At 40.8% G+C, this 19,282-nt stretch overlaps 2 protein-coding genes across 5 annotated transcripts in view; one reads left to right on the top strand and one right to left on the bottom strand.

The window, feature by feature from the left end:
• The first annotated feature begins 86 nt into the window (after positions 1-86).
• Positions 87-18,296, top strand: LOC106039999 (MOB-like protein phocein). Of its 4 annotated transcripts, XM_066999961.1 has the most exons (9): positions 300-1,298; positions 2,031-2,195; positions 10,295-10,357; positions 10,832-10,932; positions 12,513-12,555; positions 12,813-12,899; positions 13,831-13,910; positions 14,758-14,869; positions 15,896-18,296. In XM_066999961.1, exons 1-9 carry the CDS (start codon positions 1,263-1,265, stop codon positions 16,025-16,027), a joined length of 819 nt encoding a protein of 272 aa, XP_066856062.1. In that variant the 5' UTR covers positions 300-1,262; the 3' UTR covers positions 16,028-18,296. The 4 variants fall into 4 exon arrangements, with proteins under 4 accessions (XP_066856061.1, XP_066856062.1, XP_066856060.1 ...); XM_048058228.2 differs by lacking the exons at positions 300-1,298; positions 2,031-2,195 and adding an exon at positions 8,550-8,680; XM_066999960.1 differs by lacking the exons at positions 300-1,298; positions 10,295-10,357; positions 10,832-10,932; ... (3 more) ...; positions 14,758-14,869; positions 15,896-18,296 and adding exons at positions 87-219; positions 3,374-3,463; positions 4,032-4,392.
• Positions 7,478-19,282, bottom strand: part of RFTN2 (raftlin family member 2) — a 90,862-nt gene continuing 79,057 nt past the window's right edge. Inside the window, exon 21 of the mRNA XM_066999948.1 lies at positions 7,478-9,327. The gene's annotated coding sequence lies outside the window, so the exon portion shown is untranslated. The remainder of the gene's footprint in view (positions 9,328-19,282) is intronic.

Raw genomic sequence — 19,282 nt, 5'->3', positions numbered from 1 at the left:
GGCGGCCGCAGCGAGCGGGACGCGGTTGGAGGGGCTCGGGCCCGGCGGCGGGAGCGGAGTGGGGCGGGGGCGGGGCCGGGCCGGGGTAACGACAGCAGCGACGGGAGCGGGGCTGGGCCCCGCCCTGGGGTTGGGCCGCTGGCGGCGCATGCGCAGGCGCTGCCCTTCCTGCGGCGGGCACGGGGCGCTCGGGGCGGGCAGCGCGGCGGCAGCAGCATGGTGAGAGCGGGCGGCCCGGCCCGGCCCACACGTGTCGGGGTCCCGGGGGGAACGGCTGTCTCCGGGGGGGGGGACCGGGGGGGAGCCGCCGCGGTGCCCCGGAGGGGGCTGGCGCTGCAGGCGGCTCTCCCTTGTGTGCCGGGTGCCGCAGGTGGGGCCGCTCCGCTCGGGGGCTCGCAGCGCAGCGGGCCGTCGGCGCCGCAAGGTCATGGAGTTCTCGGGGGGGAGCTGCCAGGGCCGCGGCGTCGCCGCGGGCTGCCCTGGGCTCCCTAGTAGCGTTAGTGCAGCGTTCCTTAGCAGGCCCTCAGCTGTACGGCCGCCGGGCAGGGCTGCGACGTGCTCCTGCTACAACCGCAGGTCGAAGCGAGGCCTCCGGTATCGCGTGTCGGGTCATTCATTCGCTGCCTTGTATGAGCTCCTTCTGTCTAGGTTTGCCTTTGAAGGAGAACTGGGTAAGGGTAGGGCTGTCCTTATTCTTCCACTTACAGTTCATCCTTATGGCTCTTTTGAGGGCAAGAAGGTAGCATTTCTTAAGACTTAGCGTAAAATGCCTCTGTTCTTACGTCTGGTTGCTTGTTTCAGCTAAACAGCGACCATCCCTTTAAAAAAAAATCAGCAATATTAACTTTATAGAACAAACCCAATCATAATTGGCAGCTCTTTCTATCTTTTTTTTATTCTTCTGGTAGTATCGGCCCTCCTCTTGGGGGAGGCAGCTTTCATACGCTTTTCTTGTCTGTGACTTTACTAGCCCTATTTTTAAAGTTCGTGTGCACATACCGATGAGTGTCACTGAGGGGCACGTGGACACCAGGCCCTCGCTTCTAGTGGCTTCCATAAGCGTGCTCCCTGTGAGCCCAGGGTACCTGTCTCATGGAGCACTATCTCCACGTGACCTGGCATGGCTCCATATCTTTCCTTCTAAATCAAAGCAAGTTCCTTCTCCCTGATCCCTGCTTATTGGGATTCTGTCCTTGTGTTTGTGCAACCAGTCACAGTAAAGTGCTTTAAAAAGCTAATTAACCCTTAAGTAGAGGCAGATTATGACTATCCTCCTACATGAAGGAAAAGCAGTCAAGGTAGGAATGTGCTTGTTTCCCTGTTCCTAGGGACATAAATCTAAATGTTTTTGTGAAGTTGCAGTTTATTTATAGAAATCTATCCAAATAACAGCACTCTTGCTTCAGACTTCAAACTTTAGAAGTTGTATCACATCGTGTGAAAGGTTTAGTCTTGAAGTTACCTGAAAAAGACTGACACGTGGAGCCTGGCCAGACTTTAACTTCTTTACTGTAGAAGACTCCACTACAACAAACAAGAATGCAACTGTCCTAAGAAGTCCTTAATCTTCATTAAATCTGTTTGTGAATTTAAAAATAGGTTTTCTATAATCAATAACTGTGCTCACAAACTATAGTAACTAACCGTTTATAGGATCAAAAGCACGTGGTGCTTGCAGCCACGTGAGGTGGCTGCTCCACCTGATGGTGGTTTGTTCCCTCACCTGGACCAGGAGCTTTGTATGGCTCAACTGCAAACATTGCCCAATATGTGCCTCTGAAGGCTGCTTGAGAGGCAGCTGCAACGTGGAGGCCTTGCAACGTGGAACAGCTGTAACAGCTTTCCTCATTTCTTCATTGATATCTGATGCAATTGAAGATGGTGTGTGTTTGCCACTGTTAAAACTAAATGCTCATCAGGTTTATAAACCTCTGATCTCTCAAAAGAGAAATCTATGGTTTTAAAAACCTTTTAATTGCAGTTTTACTGGAATGTTTTTACTTCTCAATTATTTACAATTATTTCCACAGGCAGGAAAAGCATTTAGGAAATTCCTTCCCCTGTTTGATCGTGTTCTGGTTGAACGATGTGCAGCAGAGACTGTAACCAAAGGAGGAATCATGATTCCAGAAAAAGCTCAAGGGAAAGTGCTACAAGCAACAGTAGTAGCAGTTGGATCGGGAGCCAGAGGAAAGGTAAATATCCTGAAGCATTACATTTGGGTAGAATTAGTAATAGTGTTGGCAGCAGCTGGAAAAATACAGTGGGAAAGGGATGGTTGCAGTGCAAGTTTTAAGATATCTGACAAAAATGGATGAGGGTAATGGCTGAAGTTTGAAGTGCAAATTCAAAGAGGATGTAGAAATCCCAAGTTCCTCTGGCTGGCTCTGACCTTGAGTTCCAGTCTTTTTTTTGTCATTTATAAAATGGAAAATACTTGCTTTTGGAAACTTATTATTATTTGTTGACATTTACAAGCATCCTTAAACAATAGTGACTTTTAATATTGAGTGTTTTGGGGGATGGCTTTTTTTAATTGCTTCAGTCCTTCAATGCCTTGCCTGTGGTAGGCTTTTTTTTTTGTTCAAATGATTACATGTCTAGAGTTATGTGGCTCATGAGCAGGGTGGATTTGCAGAATGTGGTGTTCACTGCCTTGTGCTGTGCAATCATGGTTTCTAAAGGTTGTGTTCACTAGAAAAAAAATAGGAAATGAATTGAAATGGTAAGTCAGCTTTCATAAACTTGCCATGTTGACTGCTCATCTGAGATCTTAAAAAAGATGGTCTTAACTTCATTTCACAGTCTCGAAATGCCTGTGGCAACAGGCTTCAGCATTGGAAGTTCTTTTTCTCCACCAAAGCAGTGTTTATTTAGTACCAATGGTAGAAAACAGGTTAAAATTTAACTTGGGCATGTTGACTCGGGCTTCTTTAATTGTGAGTCCTCTATAGATACCGTGCTTTTTTGTCTCTTTATCTGCTTTTCAAAACTTCATATTGTGAAATGATGCTAATATTTGACTAATATGTTGATACTTAACTTTATCGCATGGTTCTAAAAAGGATATAGATTTGCCAGTGTTACTTTGAGTAACTTTTCAGTGCTAAACATGGGAAAGTACTTGTAACTGTCACTTGGAAAAATTAGCCATGGTTTTAGAATATGGAAGTGGACTTTATCTGTCTCTTTTAGAAAGAAAGAAACTCTACAGATAAAATGTATTCTAGTTTCACTCTACAAATAAAATGTAGAGTTGATGTGGTATCTTGAATGCTTTTTGTGGATAGATCATTGCAATATGGAGAAACTCTGATACTAGTCCTCTCTGTTTAACTTGTGGAAAACCAAGGACCTTTTTTTTTTCTTTCAGGATGGTGAGATTCATCCAGTGAGTGTTAAAGTTGGTGAAAAGGTTTTGTTACCAGAATATGGGGGTACAAAGATTGTACTAGAAGATAAGGTAGGTTTCCCAACTTCGTGAATGCACATTAAGCTGGTTCCCAAAACGTCACACTGTCAGTAATAAATACTGTAGTTATTTAATGGGATTAGCAGCATTCGCTAGATGCCATTGGTATTAAAGTGGCTGAATCAAGTTACATTCTTGCACCTGTAGTACTTGGTACCTCCATCCTGGTTAAAAGAAAGTAACCAAAGAAACATCTGGCTTTATCTTCGTTGGGTGGGTGAAGTGACTTCATATGCTGAGCATGTATCAGTGAGAAGCCAGAAGTGATTTGAAATTACTGGGGGTATCCTCGCTTTTGACAGGGAAAGCTTACAGAATTGTCCTGTGACAGTGCTTGTACTTCCTCCTACTAAAAATAGTAACTTGATGGCCTGCCCAAACTGTGTCCTGTGAACAAAAATCTTTCCATGGAAGTCAACAGGTAGAACGAGTCTTAGTTAGGTCACTTTGATTTTGTACTTCATGATATATAGTAGCCCTGACTTCAAAACCAGATGGTTATCTGCAAAACAACTGATAAAACAATCCATGTGACAAGTAATGTTTCTTTTACTTGCAGGACTACTACTTGTTTAGGGATGGTGACATCCTTGGGAAGTACCTGGACTGAAGTTGGTTGCAGTATCAGTCATCCATTCCACTAAAATGCTGAAATCCTTTCTTTCATCATGTAAATAATGTCCTTTATTTTATAATATGCAGGCATTGAATCTCTGAAATAACTTGTGATCTCACTGTAATGATGGAACACAAATAAACATGTGTGCAGTCAGAAGTCGGTTGCTCTTTCTTGAGTTCCATTGAACAGTGAAATGCAGATGACCACCAACCAGCCTTAATTATTCCAAACAACATCATTTTTATATCCTTATCTGTGTGCTGAGATTGTAAAGGCCTTTACAATAAATTTCTTAAAACTATTCTGCTTATGTCTCAGTTTCTGCTACTGCTCTGTGAAACTGAGCCTCAGCTGTGTAATGTCTTGAACTACTTTCTGAAACAACATTTCAGTTGTAGTAATACATTATTTTCAACAAGCTTGCCTAAAGTTGTGGGACTAATTTAGAAGTGTTATCGCAGATAAAGTGATGGAGACTGTTTCAACTAGCTTTGGGACACATTGAGCTTTATCTTAAGTAACAGACGTTTTTTAACTTCTTCACTTCCATCATCATCTAGCAGTAGATGACGGTGTTTGGTATGTAGCAAGATAAAGCAAACAACCCTGCCACAAACAGCCTGCCTCAAAACACTACGCACAGAGCTTGTTACAGGTGATGCCTTTAGTAGGAAGTCTAACACTTTGCAGGTAGAAAGCAAGTAACTTTCCTATATAAGTTAACTGGTGGAATTGGAGCTGGTGCTGATCTTAACGTAGCAATTTGTGAAGGAATTTGCTTTATCTCAAACCAGATCTTTCCCCCTGTCCCACAGCTCAGTAGAGAGCTGACAGTGTATTTGACAAGTTAAACTTTGTTTATCCTTAATGCAGCCTTCTTAAATGGTAAGGTATCTACTCAAGTAATGCTGAAGCAAACACATTTACATACTTCTAACCACCCTGTTTTGCCTTGGGAAAGGATTATTTGCACATGACTGAACAGACCTGAACTTCGTACTGCTCCTAACAATGCCTTCAGAGTCAGTCTATGTTGATCTAGCACCATTTGAGAATATACGCTGTCCTAAAAGGCTTTTGTGTAGTCTTACGTGAAATAAATCCCTATAGGACTTTTAACTACTGAAACTAACAGTAAAGTCATTTTTTTCCACACTAAATTCAAGCTGTTATGAAATCAACGTTGCTAGATAAACTGTAAGCCGCACTGTTTTCTTTTGGAGATAACCAGGAATGCCTGTAATAAAAAATATTTCTCAGAACTTCAGGTAGTTGCTGGGGGACGACGACTTGATTTTGCCACTGTAGATGCCAGTTACCACCCACCAAAGAGCTATGTTTGATGCTCTTGGCTGTGTTGTCTTGTTCCCCTCTTGGATGGTGTGCTGCTTTCTGGCTGGTTATTGCTGACTTTAGAGCTGTAGGCAAGCCCTGTGCAAGCTGCACTGCTGTGTACGAGCTGCAGTGCTGAGGTGGTTCATTCCCCTTGTGTGCTAACAGGGAAGGCACTAAGCAAATGTTGTAGTATAAAAGGCCTGCCTGAAATCTGCCCTGCAGCAGCATTATTGCAGTAGTTTTAGCGATGTGTGTTACAGCTGAAACTTAAGGTTATCATGCTACAGGTATCTTAACAGACAAATTATTGCATAATGAAACAAACACATTGAAAAGAATTATCTTCCACTACAGCAAGCGTGCGTTTATCTTCCCTGATAAGGTAGGTGTTCTGGTGTAGGCACAGCGAGGAGGGGAAGGTTTGTAATATGTTTACAGCTTGCTTAGCTTATGGAAATCAGATAACATCTTGATGAGAAAAAGATGCAATAGAAAGCAACATCCAACAGGCAAAAGTTTAAGCCTAACACTTCAGCATTTAAATGCTGTCTTTTAAAGACGCTTTATGTAAGATCCCCACTCACAGCAAACAATGTTGGGAGGTTTACAGTTCTTGTTTATGAGGAGCTGCTTTAATCTGTGGGGTGCATCCTGAGGCCAGGCAGCCTGGAGGAAAGGCGGTGGCACGCACTGCAACCCTTTACTGCTTGCACTGTTTACCTTAACCCCAAAAATGCTTTACTCCTCAACCAAGGCTGTGCTGCGTTAGTCCTCTCCCCAGTAGGATTACACTGAACCAGCACTGCGGTGTTGCCGAGGGCACAACATGTCTGCCTCTTGGCTCCCCGCCCTACCTCTGACCCCTGCTTTCAGCCCCAGGAGGTTTTCGGTACCTTGATGTCGTGCTGGTTTAATAAAATTGTTGTCATGGGTGTAGCTACTAGTCTTTATATAACTGAGTAAAAACAATGTCACATTTTCTTGAGACATTTCATAGGAATAAGAAATATGTGGATGGAACAAAAAAAAGCATTCCTCTGCCTAATTAAATGGAGGACATGCCTGAGTGTCTGATGGGTCATTTTATTGTTGGACATTTTATTCTTGCACCATAACGCTATCATTACAAGCAAGGACGGGGAACTTACTACATTGCCAAGGTGATCCTCTGCCATCACTGCTTTTTAAGTTCCTGGCTGCATACCGGATTTTACATCCCTATATCCCTGGGCTTTAGAGGAGAGGACAGTATGAATCATAAATGCTCTTTCTCTACTGTATTTTCCCTGTGAGAATTTAGACTTCTTTATTCCACTGTTTTCTAGATTATTTCCAAGCTCTAATTTGTGGCAAAAATGTTACATGCTGCCGTATTTGCTTTTTGGTGGGGATCCAGTTCTTCCCAGCTGTCTGAAGCATAAAGAACAAAGGCGGGCTCCACCTACTTTTCGTAGTTCCCTTTCTGGAACAGGTTCCACTAGCAGCAGCTATACAATTTTCAGAAAGCCTTTACTGCCCTGGTTATGTTACCCTGCCACAGTAAGAAAAGGAAGTAAGAAAACTTGCACATGCTGGTAGAAGGTCTAGAAAGGAAGGTCAGGTCCCTAACAGCACAGGAATGAGATGATCTTGGCCAAATATTCCACTTTTCACTCATGAGGGGCATAAGACAATGTGGACCTGGTAAAAACCTAGGGAAAAAAATGAAATTACTGATTATCAGATTTTATTTAAAAACCACTTGAAATCCAATACATAAGAAGCAGCTTCCAGTAATAACAGGGTAATTACTAAGGGGCAACCAAAAAGACCTACAGATACTAACTGCCCAAGAAGCACTGCAGATTTCCTTCTTTTTTCTGTAAAACTGAGCCAGTTTCAGACTGAGCTAATGTACCAACATTCTCAGCCAGATTTGTTTGCATTTCAAAAGCAAGATGTCCATGAAATAAAAAGTCAGGGACAAATGAAAATGTCAAATCTTCCCACTCCTCTGTGCTTTAGATACCAGTTTAACCTTGGAACTGATTAAAAATCAACACAACGCTGTATTATGAGGGACTGAAACACATAGCATTGCTTTTATTTAGGGACTGGCTAATTATAAATCAATCTCATAAAAAGTTAATGTCGGATTACAGCAGATCTAATGTGGTAATATGACATTTACATCCTTCATTCTGATGCACCAATTTCTCCTAACGTTATTAACCTTTTTGTGGTTTATTAAACTTGAAAGTGCTGAGTTTCACCATGTGACTGGCACATCCAACTTCCTGGGGGCAGGAATGCTGACCTATAGTTCTCCAAGTAAATGAGTAACAAACGCAATCTGCCCTCAAGGGCCTACAGTCAAGGGTGCCACCTGCATGAGGATGTAACATGGATGGAGCTGCCACTCTGGTCATTACAAACTCTTGGATAGGAATTGACAATGTTCTGTTTCTCGTTGCTCCTGCACTGCCCAGCTCGCTGTGCACAAATGATTCACCCTTCCTTACCTGTTCCCTGTTCCTTCCTACTGCTTATTCTCCAGAAACAGGGCATCTTTCAGCTTTTTTTTTTTCCTCTTATCCTCCAGAAATAAGAGGAGACACTCTATGTAGTCCCCCCAAGTATTTGTAACAGGAGCCTACTCCTCAGCCTGCTACAAGCTAGCAGTGCCACTTTAATGCCTTTTTCTTCCCAAACACACGTTAAGGCCTGACTAAGGAAGCCTGGAAGCCCAGGCCACGCTCTCCACCAGCAGGGCAGCCCCGCACACCCAGCGCACAGACCCGTCCTTGCTGCCTTCTGCAGGGCCTGAGCGGCTCCGCGCCCGCTGCGTTTGTGGCACGTTGCCCCGGGACGTTGCGGGTGGGCTGTGTTGCTGTCATTTGGCTCATTCCTTTTGTCACAGCCAGCTGCGTACCGTCAGCACCGGGCTCCGTGTTCAGACTCGGCACCCTACGTACCGCGGGTGACGGACTGGGCAACGGGCGAGGCCCGGCGGCGCTGAGGGGGCGCTGAGGCGCCCAGCCGCCATCTCGCGGCGCTGGCCGGGGGCCGGTGGGAGCCCGCCTGAGGCCCGTCCCTGTCCCTCCGCCGCCTCTCGCGAGGCCCGCGGGCCCTCCCCCTGCGCCGTTGCCGCCCCGCTCCGCCCCGTGCCGCCCCGCCCGGCGCTGCCGCATCCGGGTCCTGGCGGCGCTGTCACTATGGTCATGGCGGAGGGCACGGCCGTGCTGAGGCGGAACAGGCCGGGCACCAAGGCCCAGGTGAGCCGCAGGGGGCTAGGGCGGGCGGGGCGGGTAGCGCCGCCGCCGCCGCCGAGGCACGGGGCCCGGGCGGCCGGCGGGGCCTGGCGCTGTGGGGCCGCCCCGCTCCCCGCGGCTGGGCCCAGGCCGGGAGGCGCCGTGCCCCGGCCCGCGGCAGGAGGCCGCCGCCTCTCGCCTTGGCCTTGCGGCGGGGGAGCTGGGGCTGGGCGGCTGCGGTGGCACCGGGCGGCCCGGGCAGAGCCGGCTCTGCTCCCGGGCGGCCCCAGCCCCTCAGCCCGGCCCCGTCTCCCCGAAAGGCGGTCTGGGAGGTGCGAGGTGCGTGCCTCGGGCTGAGGTAAGCCTCCCGCGAGGCCCTGCTGGATGGAAGCCTCGTTTCGTTCGGGTTTTGACCGGAGAGGCCCCGTGTCAGAAGCAGAGCGCTGCGTGACAGCGCCGTAGCAAAACGCGTCTCCTTTCCCCGCCTCGTGGTAACGCACAGAGGTGGAATTGTTACTCAACCCTAGGCCAGCTCGTCTGTACAGGTAGAAGCCGCGAAGAGAAGGGAAAGCGTGTCCTCTGTCAGAGATCTCGGGCGTCCTGAAACGCTCAGAACACAGAGCTGGACTTGGCGAAGTTAGATGTTAGAAGTCCATGCCAGTTGAAAAAATCTGTTGAAAAGAGAAAGAAATTGATGAAATCACGTTGTTCTGTGGCTGTATTTAACTTGTAATTGTGTATTATATCGCAGAGTAGCTGTTCTGTGTGTCAATAGAAATACTTAACACCTAAGCACTGGCTATTCACTGCTTTTCTAGAGATGGCTGTACTCTCTCAAGAACAGCTCGCTGGGCTTTACACTTGGAGCATCTTCATTGAGCCTGTGAGGAGGGCTGTGGGAGACTGACATGTAATGTTTCTGGGTAAAAAGAGGGAGTAGCACTAAATTTTAGACATACATTTTCTAACTTTGCATTTTTTATATATCTGGGATTACCATATTTCCACCAGATGTGAGTTGCTGGATCTGGTGCAAAACTTGAGATGGCTTTTCTATTTATCAGTAGTAGATGCTGTGGGTTAGCAGAGCCCATAACTGTCCAGTTACACAGCACTCTGACCATGCCAGAAGAATGTAGTGCTGAGCTGGGTCAACGCTGTGTTGTATTATCTCAGGTTAGAGAAGGTGTTTCCAATGGTGTATTATTACGAGAATATTATCACCGGGATTTTAATTCAATACTGATTGTATAATGGTTCTCTCTAAAGACCTCTTATCTTCCCCATTCTTACATGATCTAATGTGTGAGGAGAGCACCACATGCAAATACTTCATCTAAGAAACACAGGCTACATAGCTGTTAGAAAAAGATGCATGGAAGAGAGGATGTTTATGGTATGCCAGATCAAGTAGAAATTTGTTTCAAGATGTTCTCATATTGCGACTTGAGGAGCATAAGTGCCATTTCACCCTGACCTTGCCAAGTTCGTGTGCTGCTTCTGTTAAGATGCCGCTTCCTGGAATTGTATAAACTAATTCTACATCTATTTTCCTGCATATTGAAGTGTATTGTAAGTTGTGTGCTTTTATTTCTCTCCCTGTATTTTTGTTAACTTGGTTTAAACTTTTTTTAACAGGATTTCTACAATTGGCCTGATGAATCCTTTGAAGAAATGGATAGTACATTAGCTGTTCAGCAGGTACTCTTGTTTTTTAAGTTCAGTTTCCCAAGTTTTGTATTTTATTGGTTAAAAACAACAGGGAATGTGGCATGCTATTTGTCTGCTTAGTGTTGCTGCACAAGAGTGAGATTCATAAGCAACTTACATAAATAAAAAAAAAAAGTAATTAATTGGATATGAAGAAATAGCTTTTCTAAAATTTAGATTTTCTAAATAAGATTTTCTAAAAAAGCTATGCAATTTACCCGTTATTTTACCTTTTTTAATTCAGAAGAAGAAATTTTTCAGATCTGGGATTTTTTTTATACCAGTTGCCTTACTCCACCCATCAACTTGTTAATTTTTAGACTATCAATCACTTCTTAAATAAAAGGAAAATGACTTTTTAATCTCTGGGAGAGTAAGTCTCTTAAAGATGCAGTAATGTCCTAAATACATACTATAATTACAAGAAGATCTTATTCTCCAACCCCCCCCCCCCCCCCCCCCCAGTATATTCAGCAAAACATAAGGGCAGACTGTTCCAACATTGACAAGATCCTTGAACCTCCTGAAGGCCAGGACGAAGGTGTGTGGAAGTATGAACATTTAAGGTAAGAATCCATCTTCATCAACGTAGTGTTCTGATACCAAGTTTTGTATATCGATAGTGGTACTGATTTTTTTTTTTTGAATATGACAAGTTAAAAGTAACTTAAATGAAATGTGGTATTTCTACTACAAAATATTTTGATAATTTTGTGTTGGATGGTTTTCTGAATTCCTTGTTCTTTCTAAAGATGTATAGTGCTCTCTGATGCAGTGTTTTTTAATAAAATGATTGTACTTCACTTCAAAAAATATTCTGGCATACTTGAATATGAAAATAGAGTCATGAATTTCCACAGGACTTTCTCCTAGAATCATCAATTCTTCATCTCCACTGATTGAAAATATAGGTTCCCTCCCTCCAGATGCTCCCAGTGTTTTTTTCTGGAACTTGCAGGAAAATAGGTTTTAGATGGGAAAGCAAGAATAGCTGTGTCTTGCAGTTCTTGTTGTAAGGGAACTTGAAACATACTGTCCTCTCTTTGTTTTGTGCAGTAAAATAGATTCTGTTAAGCATAGGTGCTTTATGCCTGAAAGTATTCTTCAAGTACAGTGTAGCTTTACATCCTGTTAATACATATGTATTAATCCTTTTTTCCTGGCATTACTTATCGTTCATGTGTCTTGATTTTTTTTTTCTTATTAAGCTTATCTTCTAACTTTATCAAACGTATTTTCAGAAATAGTTCTCATCCTAGATGTATAGATAATGATCTTTTGCCTCTCATTTTCTTTCTTTTTTTTTTTTTTTGGTCTTCTCTGGTCTGGAATATTTCCAATGGATATGGTGAATCCTCAAAAGAGGAAAAAAGTGTATATGTACAATGGTAAAAGACACATTTTAAGAATTTCCTTTGTCGTCTCATGTACACTGAAATTCATAGTAGATTCATAGAAGTGATTTCTCACTAAATTCTTAGCACTTCTGGAAAGTTTATTCAGTTATCTCTTGTAGTTTGGTGGTGGTGAACTCCCTAAGTTAAAAAATGTACTTCCAGGTACATTCTAGTGGAAGCAGCATGTCTGGAAGTCCTGTTCTTTAGTGGGACTTTAGGTACCTTGATTTGGAGGAAGTGTATCTTAGAAGGATGGAGTGATTAATCTATATGAATTTAAAATTCACACTCTTAAGAAACTGATTTTCTTGAAGTGTTGTTTAATAATTCTTTTTGATCTGTATTTGTGAAGTAGCATTTCGTACCTAACAAAGCTTAAACACCCCCACTAAATTGTTTGTTAAGCTTAGCCTCTACTATCAGATAAGAATTAAAATATAATTGTTTTGCTAAGTAAAAAGATATGCATTCTATATCTCTCAATGAGTAGTCCTTTTATAGTGTGTTAATTAAAAGGCACATATGCCTTTTCAGGTGTCTTATCAGCTGAAATTATGTGATGATATTCTTTAGGTATGATTTTTTTCATGTTATATTTTTTTCCAGTTTAAAAGCAATAATTACAAAACATCTTTAGAGATCTGTGAAGAAGACCAGAATGTTTCATTTTGTCTTGTACCCAGTGTTTCCAGCACGAAACCAATTTGCTTGATTTTGATGCTGCTGTGTTCAAATTCTTTTTTTTTTAGACAATTCTGCCTTGAGCTCAATGGACTAGCTGTCAAGCTTCAGGTAATTCTTTTCTTGATATTTTTATATTGTGTCAGGGAAGAGACTCTTTTTGTACATAAGCTGCAGAGTTTGTAGAGCTTTACTTTTTCAAATTAAAAACCTACACTTAAGCAGTGGTTTCAGGTAAGAGTTTTTTAGCGTTTTAAAGGCTTCTGGCAAATAACTCTTCGGTGGTAGACAGGGCAAGAAAGTGATTTCAAAAGACCATCAGATTGTTGCTGTTGGGTGATTTCATAACTGAACAATTGTTTTAACAGAGTGAATGTCATCCAGACACATGTACTCAGATGACAGCAACAGAACAATGGATTTTTCTTTGTGCAGCTCATAAAACTCCCAAAGAGGTATGGATGTATTTTGTAAAACTGCCCCAACTGGCATAAGATTTTCTTTCGCAGCTCCTGTGTTCTTGGGGAGACCATTAGAGTTGTCCTGTTACTCAAACTGAGAGCTTATGTCTGGGTTAGGAATGATCACTTGAGGTTTCCTTCTTTCCTATTTGTTAGTGCATTTACAGAAGTATGGGATGAGGTAGGAAGGAGCTGCTTTTTACAGCAGCACCAGAGAGACTGCGTTCCATCCAGGTCTGGTTCACAGTCAGTGAGAAGAGGAGGTAATACTGGTTTATCTCTGAACACGTCCTTCATCTGCAGTTTTCCACACTGATGATCACCCAGTGGTCAGATAGTGGGTGATGCAATCCTGAGAGACTGCTGACAAAAATGTACAACCGAGAAGTCATTTTCCTGCAACTAGGGGACAACAAAATTGGCAGACGTTCCCGCTCTCTTTCTGCCTGTCCTAGTTCATCTTGACTTTCTTTTGACAAAGTATACTTAGGGGCAGGTTTTTTTTTTTAATTATATTTTTTAGGGTATTGATTTAGGCTGTAAAAGAAACAGTCTGGCAACTTGACAATGTGGAAAGCAAGTGAACTGTGACATAATGCTAGTGTACTTCCAATATGTATTCTTATTATACGGTATTACTTAAGGAGATGCATAAAATTCACTACTCGTGTACATTATCAAATTTCCATAGTAACTTTTCTCTTGAAATAATTGACATGGGTTATGAAACAGAGTTATAAAACAGAGAAGAAATATCTCACTTAAGGAGGAAATGTAGTTGGACCTTCAGAGAAGCTACATGAAACTTCTGTGAATAAAAATGGCTGGTGATCAGGAAACAGAATTAAAATGTTTTTCTTTAAACATATTACATGATAATATCATGCAAACACTCATGCATGTGCTTGTTCACTCTGTTTCGTAGTGTCCTGCTATAGATTACACCAGACACACGCTTGATGGAGCTGCATGTCTTCTGAATAGCAATAAATATTTCCCTAGCAGGTAAAAGTGCTTTCTTTTGGAAGGAGAGGTGGGGGCAGCAGATGGCACCTAAAGTCTTGCTTAGCAACCACATAGAAATGTGTTACATGTTCTTAATGGACTACTACTGAAACTATAAGAAATCCTACAGAATGTGTCAGTGGTGCTGGTGCAGCTACTGTCACTGGTAAGCCAAGGAAGAATTTCTGCCTGTTGAAATAGTCTGCCATTTACCGGAACTGACGGGTGTTTTTTAGTTGGGAAATGTTTGTTTACCTATTTGTTGGTATTACCGTGGGGCTTCCAGTAGAGTAGTGCTAATCTAAGTAACAGGATGGCCTTTGGAGGGATGCAGTGACTCAAAGGACTTGAACACTGCTCCACTGAAAATCTCTAGAAACCAACATCAGTCTAATGCAGGACATTAGTAAGCACAGAAGATAGATCGAGTGTGTTCAAGACACGGCCTACGTGTGGGATGATAGAAACCTAAAAAAGGAAGTCAAAATAGTGCTTCTCTGGGAATCCTGTATTGGCAAGGAGGTGCAACTGGAAGTCTTTCCCTTTGCTCATCAATGCTAGAAACCAGAAATCCAGCCCTCACCAGAATAACTGATGATATTTGTGTATTACAGGAAAAGCTTTTTTTTTTATTGTAGTTAGGGCAATTTTTAAATGTACAGAATGCAGCAACATTTTTGTTATTCTTGCAAAAACAAGCAATTGCAGACAGATGCCTGCAAAACTTCAGTCTTAATGTCGTATGTAATTTGACAGTACAGTTTAACAATCAGAATTCCTGTCAATGTGTATTTTGTTAGTCATTTTAATAAATCTCTCCTGGTAACCTCTCTCCTGGTGCTTACAGGGTTAGCATAAAGGAATCTTCTGTAGCCAAATTAGGATCAGTGTGCCGAAGGATTTACAGAATATTTTCACATGCTTATTTTCATCATCGGCAGATATTTGATGAATATGAAGTAAGTAGTTTAATAGTTTAATTACTTCTCGAGTGAAGGCATTTACTGAAGTTACAGCTGTGATATAATTGTATTACACACTTTGTTTATTGCTACCCGAAAATCTGCACCCAAGTAAAGTATTGATTGTAGTAGATGATACTTTTAAGAACTGAAATTCCATGCTGTAACTTAGTTTTAACTTTAAAGGCATATTTGTATATGCATATATATAAAGGAAAATTCATTTATATAGTGAATTTCGCATTCATATAGTGAATATTCACATTACACTACATAACCCGCTAGCATAGTATTTGCTTATATTTTTAGTTGATTATCCTTTCTCTTACTTGGAAGGGATAGAATTTAGGAGTTCTTATACAGGCAACACATTTCAAAAAAAAAAAAAGTTCCTGAATGTATTCAAGCACTTTGTATAGGTATTCCTGCTTACATATATGTGTGTCCTGATGGTATGTGTTACATGCCAGTTAAAGGATTGTAATTGTAAAACTGCAAAGAAGCAAATAAACTGGTGGTACTTTGTGCACCTCCAGTAACGTCCAAGGTTAGTTGTTTTTACTGAAAAGCAGAAATTGATAACTAGAAAGGAGATTAGGGATATAACTGGATGTAAAAGGAAACACTTGTCAAATGCCACTTCAGGTTGCTGTAACAGCTGTGGAACGGTTGTGCCCTGTTCTGTTGGGAATAGTATATACAGAAGGTGTTTCACAATACCTTCAAGTTCTCTTCTGGAGTAGATCAGGACAACATTGATATTTTAATATATTCTTGTGTAAGTACTATTAAATTGAGCTGTGACTTAAGCTTTGGGTTTTGATTCATTGTATATTAATTAAGTAGTAAAGGAAAAGTTTTAAAAGAAGTAACAAATCTATCATTTAAGCATTACTACTGTTTCTAAGACTTGTAAATCCAGTGAGGCAATTATATATATGCAGTTTATCTTAGTATGTCTTCCTCAATTGTTTAAAATATTCCTTCTGTATATATTGTTTTCTCCCCTTTTTTCATCTCCAGAATGAAACTTTCTTGTGTCATCGGTTCACTAAGTTTGTGATGAAGTATAATCTGATGTCCAAGGATAACCTGATTGTACCGATTTTGGAAGAAGAAGTGCAAAACTCAGTGGCAGGGGAGAGTGAGGCATGATGGGGATGGTAGTACAGAAGCCTATACCGAATACAAACAAAACATTAATTATGTACTGTATATATCATTTTAGACACTTCAATCACGTATCCTCACAGCTTTTAGTATACTTTTTGTATGCTGGGTGCATTGCCTTTTAATATGGGAAATACTTTAAGTTATTCATGAGCTGTATATTCATCAGTGTGGCACTCATGGTTTTTAAATAAAAGTAGTAGTATCTGTTTATAATGCCTGTTAATAAAAGAATTTACAGTTCTTTAAAATTGCTGCTAAACAATCATTGAATCACAATCCTGAAGATGTCAGATTGGGTGGGGAAAAAAACAAGATTAACATTACACAACAAGCCATTTTTTAATGCAGTAGCTATGCTAGTTCAAAGATGATCACCTTAAATATATAATTCTGCAGGAAGCTCTTTGCAGTGTAGCTTATCCCTAATTTAGCTTTTATTTTTTTTAAGATAGCTTTGAAGATTTACTTTTGGATGTGCATATTCCTGTATGTGTATATCCAAACAATAATAGCATCTATAGTATTAGTAATACCTAAAGGATAATTTTACTATGCGTTTGAACGTATATATTCTTGATATATATCTAACATACTTTCTGGACTTTTTGTTTTGTTACCAGTGGAGGCTTGTGTACAGCAGAGGGTGGTTTCTGTCCTGGTACAACAGACCTCTGCTGTTCTCCAGTCCACAACTTCTCTACAGACTAACTGTGGCAGAAAACTCAATGGCTTATACCTGTACATATTTATGGCAATGGCTTACAAATTATACCTCACATAAATATTCGCATTACACTACATAACCCGCTAGCATAGTATTTGCTTATATTTTTAGTAAAAACATTAAGTACTTGAAAAATTGAACCTGACTCCTTGCAGGAGTTAATCATATTTTCAACATAAGTTAATTTGTTTTTCTTAATTCACCCGCATTATATTCTTTGACAGAAAGATTTGGATTCATACTACTTCTGCTCCCTTTTAGATGTTTATTTCAAGTTTTCTTTGCAGATTTGCAATAACTGACAATTTCCATGAGTGCTGCTTAATTGTTGTCTAGAATGATAGAATTAAATGTTTTAGTGTTAATATAGCAGAGACATACTAAGTATGCATGAATGCAGGGTCTAAAAGCACTAGCAGAGTTCTTATGTTAAACGAATTTTGCTTATCTGTTTAAAAAGGTAGCTGGTTGTTTCTCTTGGAAGTTGCCGGGAGCCTCTTCTATTTCTTTAAGCAGGTCAGAACGGGCTAAGCAAGCTTGTTTCTGTAAACTACCCTTTGTTAAGTTATGCTTACCTGGACAGAAGGGAGTTCACCTATTTTTAAGGTCTTTTTTCGTAATATACTAAACATGCCTTAAATTCTATTTTTCTTTATACAAATCAAGCACACCTCAAGCAACTGTACCACCTGGATGTAAAGGGAATTTAAACAATAAGAAAATAAAGAGACTAAACTTCTGAAGTACTTCAGCAGCTGTGTTCTTCAGCAGCTCTTTTGTCTCGTGTTTATCATTGTATTTAACTGTCAGCAGGGTAATTGCATGAGATATCTGAGTGAGCGTAGCTGTAGTTATTGTCTATACAGTTAGCTGTAACTTGCATTGTATGGACCAGATTACTTGATTTTGTTAGATATCTTGAAGCTTGTACTGCAGGTAGGAGAAAAGACTATTTTGGAAGTAGTCAATTTATTTAGTTCTGTTATAGTCTGCTGTAGGACCATTCATGGTGTGTTCTTTAGTACAGTCACGCTGCATGCTTATACTGGTCATAGTGACTGAGACAGGCAAAAACATGTAACTGGTGTCGCTAATTACACCACCTCTACAAAATTGAAGAAAATGTGGTGCTCAGGACTGCATTAAAATTTTAAACCTCTTTTCTTCTTATTATGCTTTAAGAGTTTTACTTCAAAACAAAACTCTGGAAGTTTTAATCCTGTTTATTCTCATTCAGATTTGCACTGTAAAATTGACTTGCTTTACTATTGATTTTATATAAGGCCTAAGTGAAACACTGCTTGTATTTTCCTTTGCTGTTGTTTACATGAGTATGGTGTACACACATGTGCCTGAATGGTACCATAAAACTTCCTTTTGCCTAAGCAAACCATTGATTTGTCTAGTAAATACATGAACAGATTTAACTTACAATCTACGTAATAGGGAAGGTGAGACTGTCTTTGAAATATATTGTAAAAAAGGAAAAAAATTTAAAATTAAACTCTTTCTTTATCCATACCGCTATATTTTGGTAAGTGATTCTCATTTTTCAAGTTGTCCAAAAACACAGGCAACTGAGTGCTTCCAAGACAAAATGCGGTGCTCTCTCACCTCTGCTACAAGGTGTGCTGAGGTTCTATTTCTTCTTTCAAAAGCAGAGAAATACAATATTCATTAGCACCCTAAGGTCAGACCTCAAATTCATACATGTCTTAACTCAGAAAATGCTGGTTCTACAATTAATGAGTTGCTGAGATCTACAAGAGGGCCTTTCAAATACTCCAAGCATGTTATGGGCAGTGTGTCACAGATAGAATAGCATGTCACAAGCAAAGGCTAATTTTCAAATAACTTGCTTATTAATTATTTTTTTCCCTGATGCTTGCTTTAGCGTATCTTGCTACAAGTCAGCCCCAGTGATTTTGCTGCTGAGATTTTTATTCTCTTAATGTTGTCAAAGCTTCTGCTTAAAACATCAAACATGTCATCAGCCCAGTTTCTCTAAACCACTTTGTCTCAAGTTACATTTACCCAAAGAACATTCACCACTTAAATTCATACCATTCATCTAAATTTTGACACAGGAAATGGGCTTTGACAATTCTCACTCCTAACACTTCTATTCTATAAATTAAACCATAGCCAATTGTCAGAACAGTGACCTCTTTTTTTTATTACTTACAGAATATTAAAATACAACATAAAAGTAAACTAATCAGCTTTTAATAGATGATTAAAAGTCTAACAATCTTTGCCTTGTGTGCTGTATGTATGTACAGACAAGACTTGCAAAAATATAATTGAAGGAAGGTATACATTGATCTAAAGAATTTAATGCCAGTGTGAGACAAGCATAATAAGGACATTGATAGCCGATTTAAGACATGTTTTTAATGATTAGAAGCTTACTATCAGAAATATAGACCTTAGCTTTACAAAAAGTAAATCGTGCTTTATAGATCAAAGCCTGAGGTTAAGCAGCAGTTTATTACAGCTGTTTGGATATGTAA

Source organism: Anser cygnoides, chromosome 6 (assembly GCF_040182565.1).
Source record: "Anser cygnoides isolate HZ-2024a breed goose chromosome 6, Taihu_goose_T2T_genome, whole genome shotgun sequence".
NCBI lineage: Eukaryota > Metazoa > Chordata > Aves > Anseriformes > Anatidae > Anser > Anser cygnoides.
Note: the sequence above shows the minus strand (reverse complement) of the source record. Positions and strands in the feature narration are given on the sequence as shown.

Excerpts from the sequence above, each read along its gene's own strand:
- LOC106039999 (XM_066999961.1), top strand. The coding sequence starts at position 1,263 with ATGACTATCCTCCTACATGAAGGAAAAGCAGTCAAG. Across the intron at positions 2,196-10,294 it reads GATCGGGAGCCAGAGGAAAG|GATTTCTACAATTGGCCTGA; the intron begins GTAAATATCCTG and ends TTTTTTTAACAG. Across the intron at positions 12,556-12,812 it reads GACTAGCTGTCAAGCTTCAG|AGTGAATGTCATCCAGACAC; the intron begins GTAATTCTTTTC and ends TTGTTTTAACAG.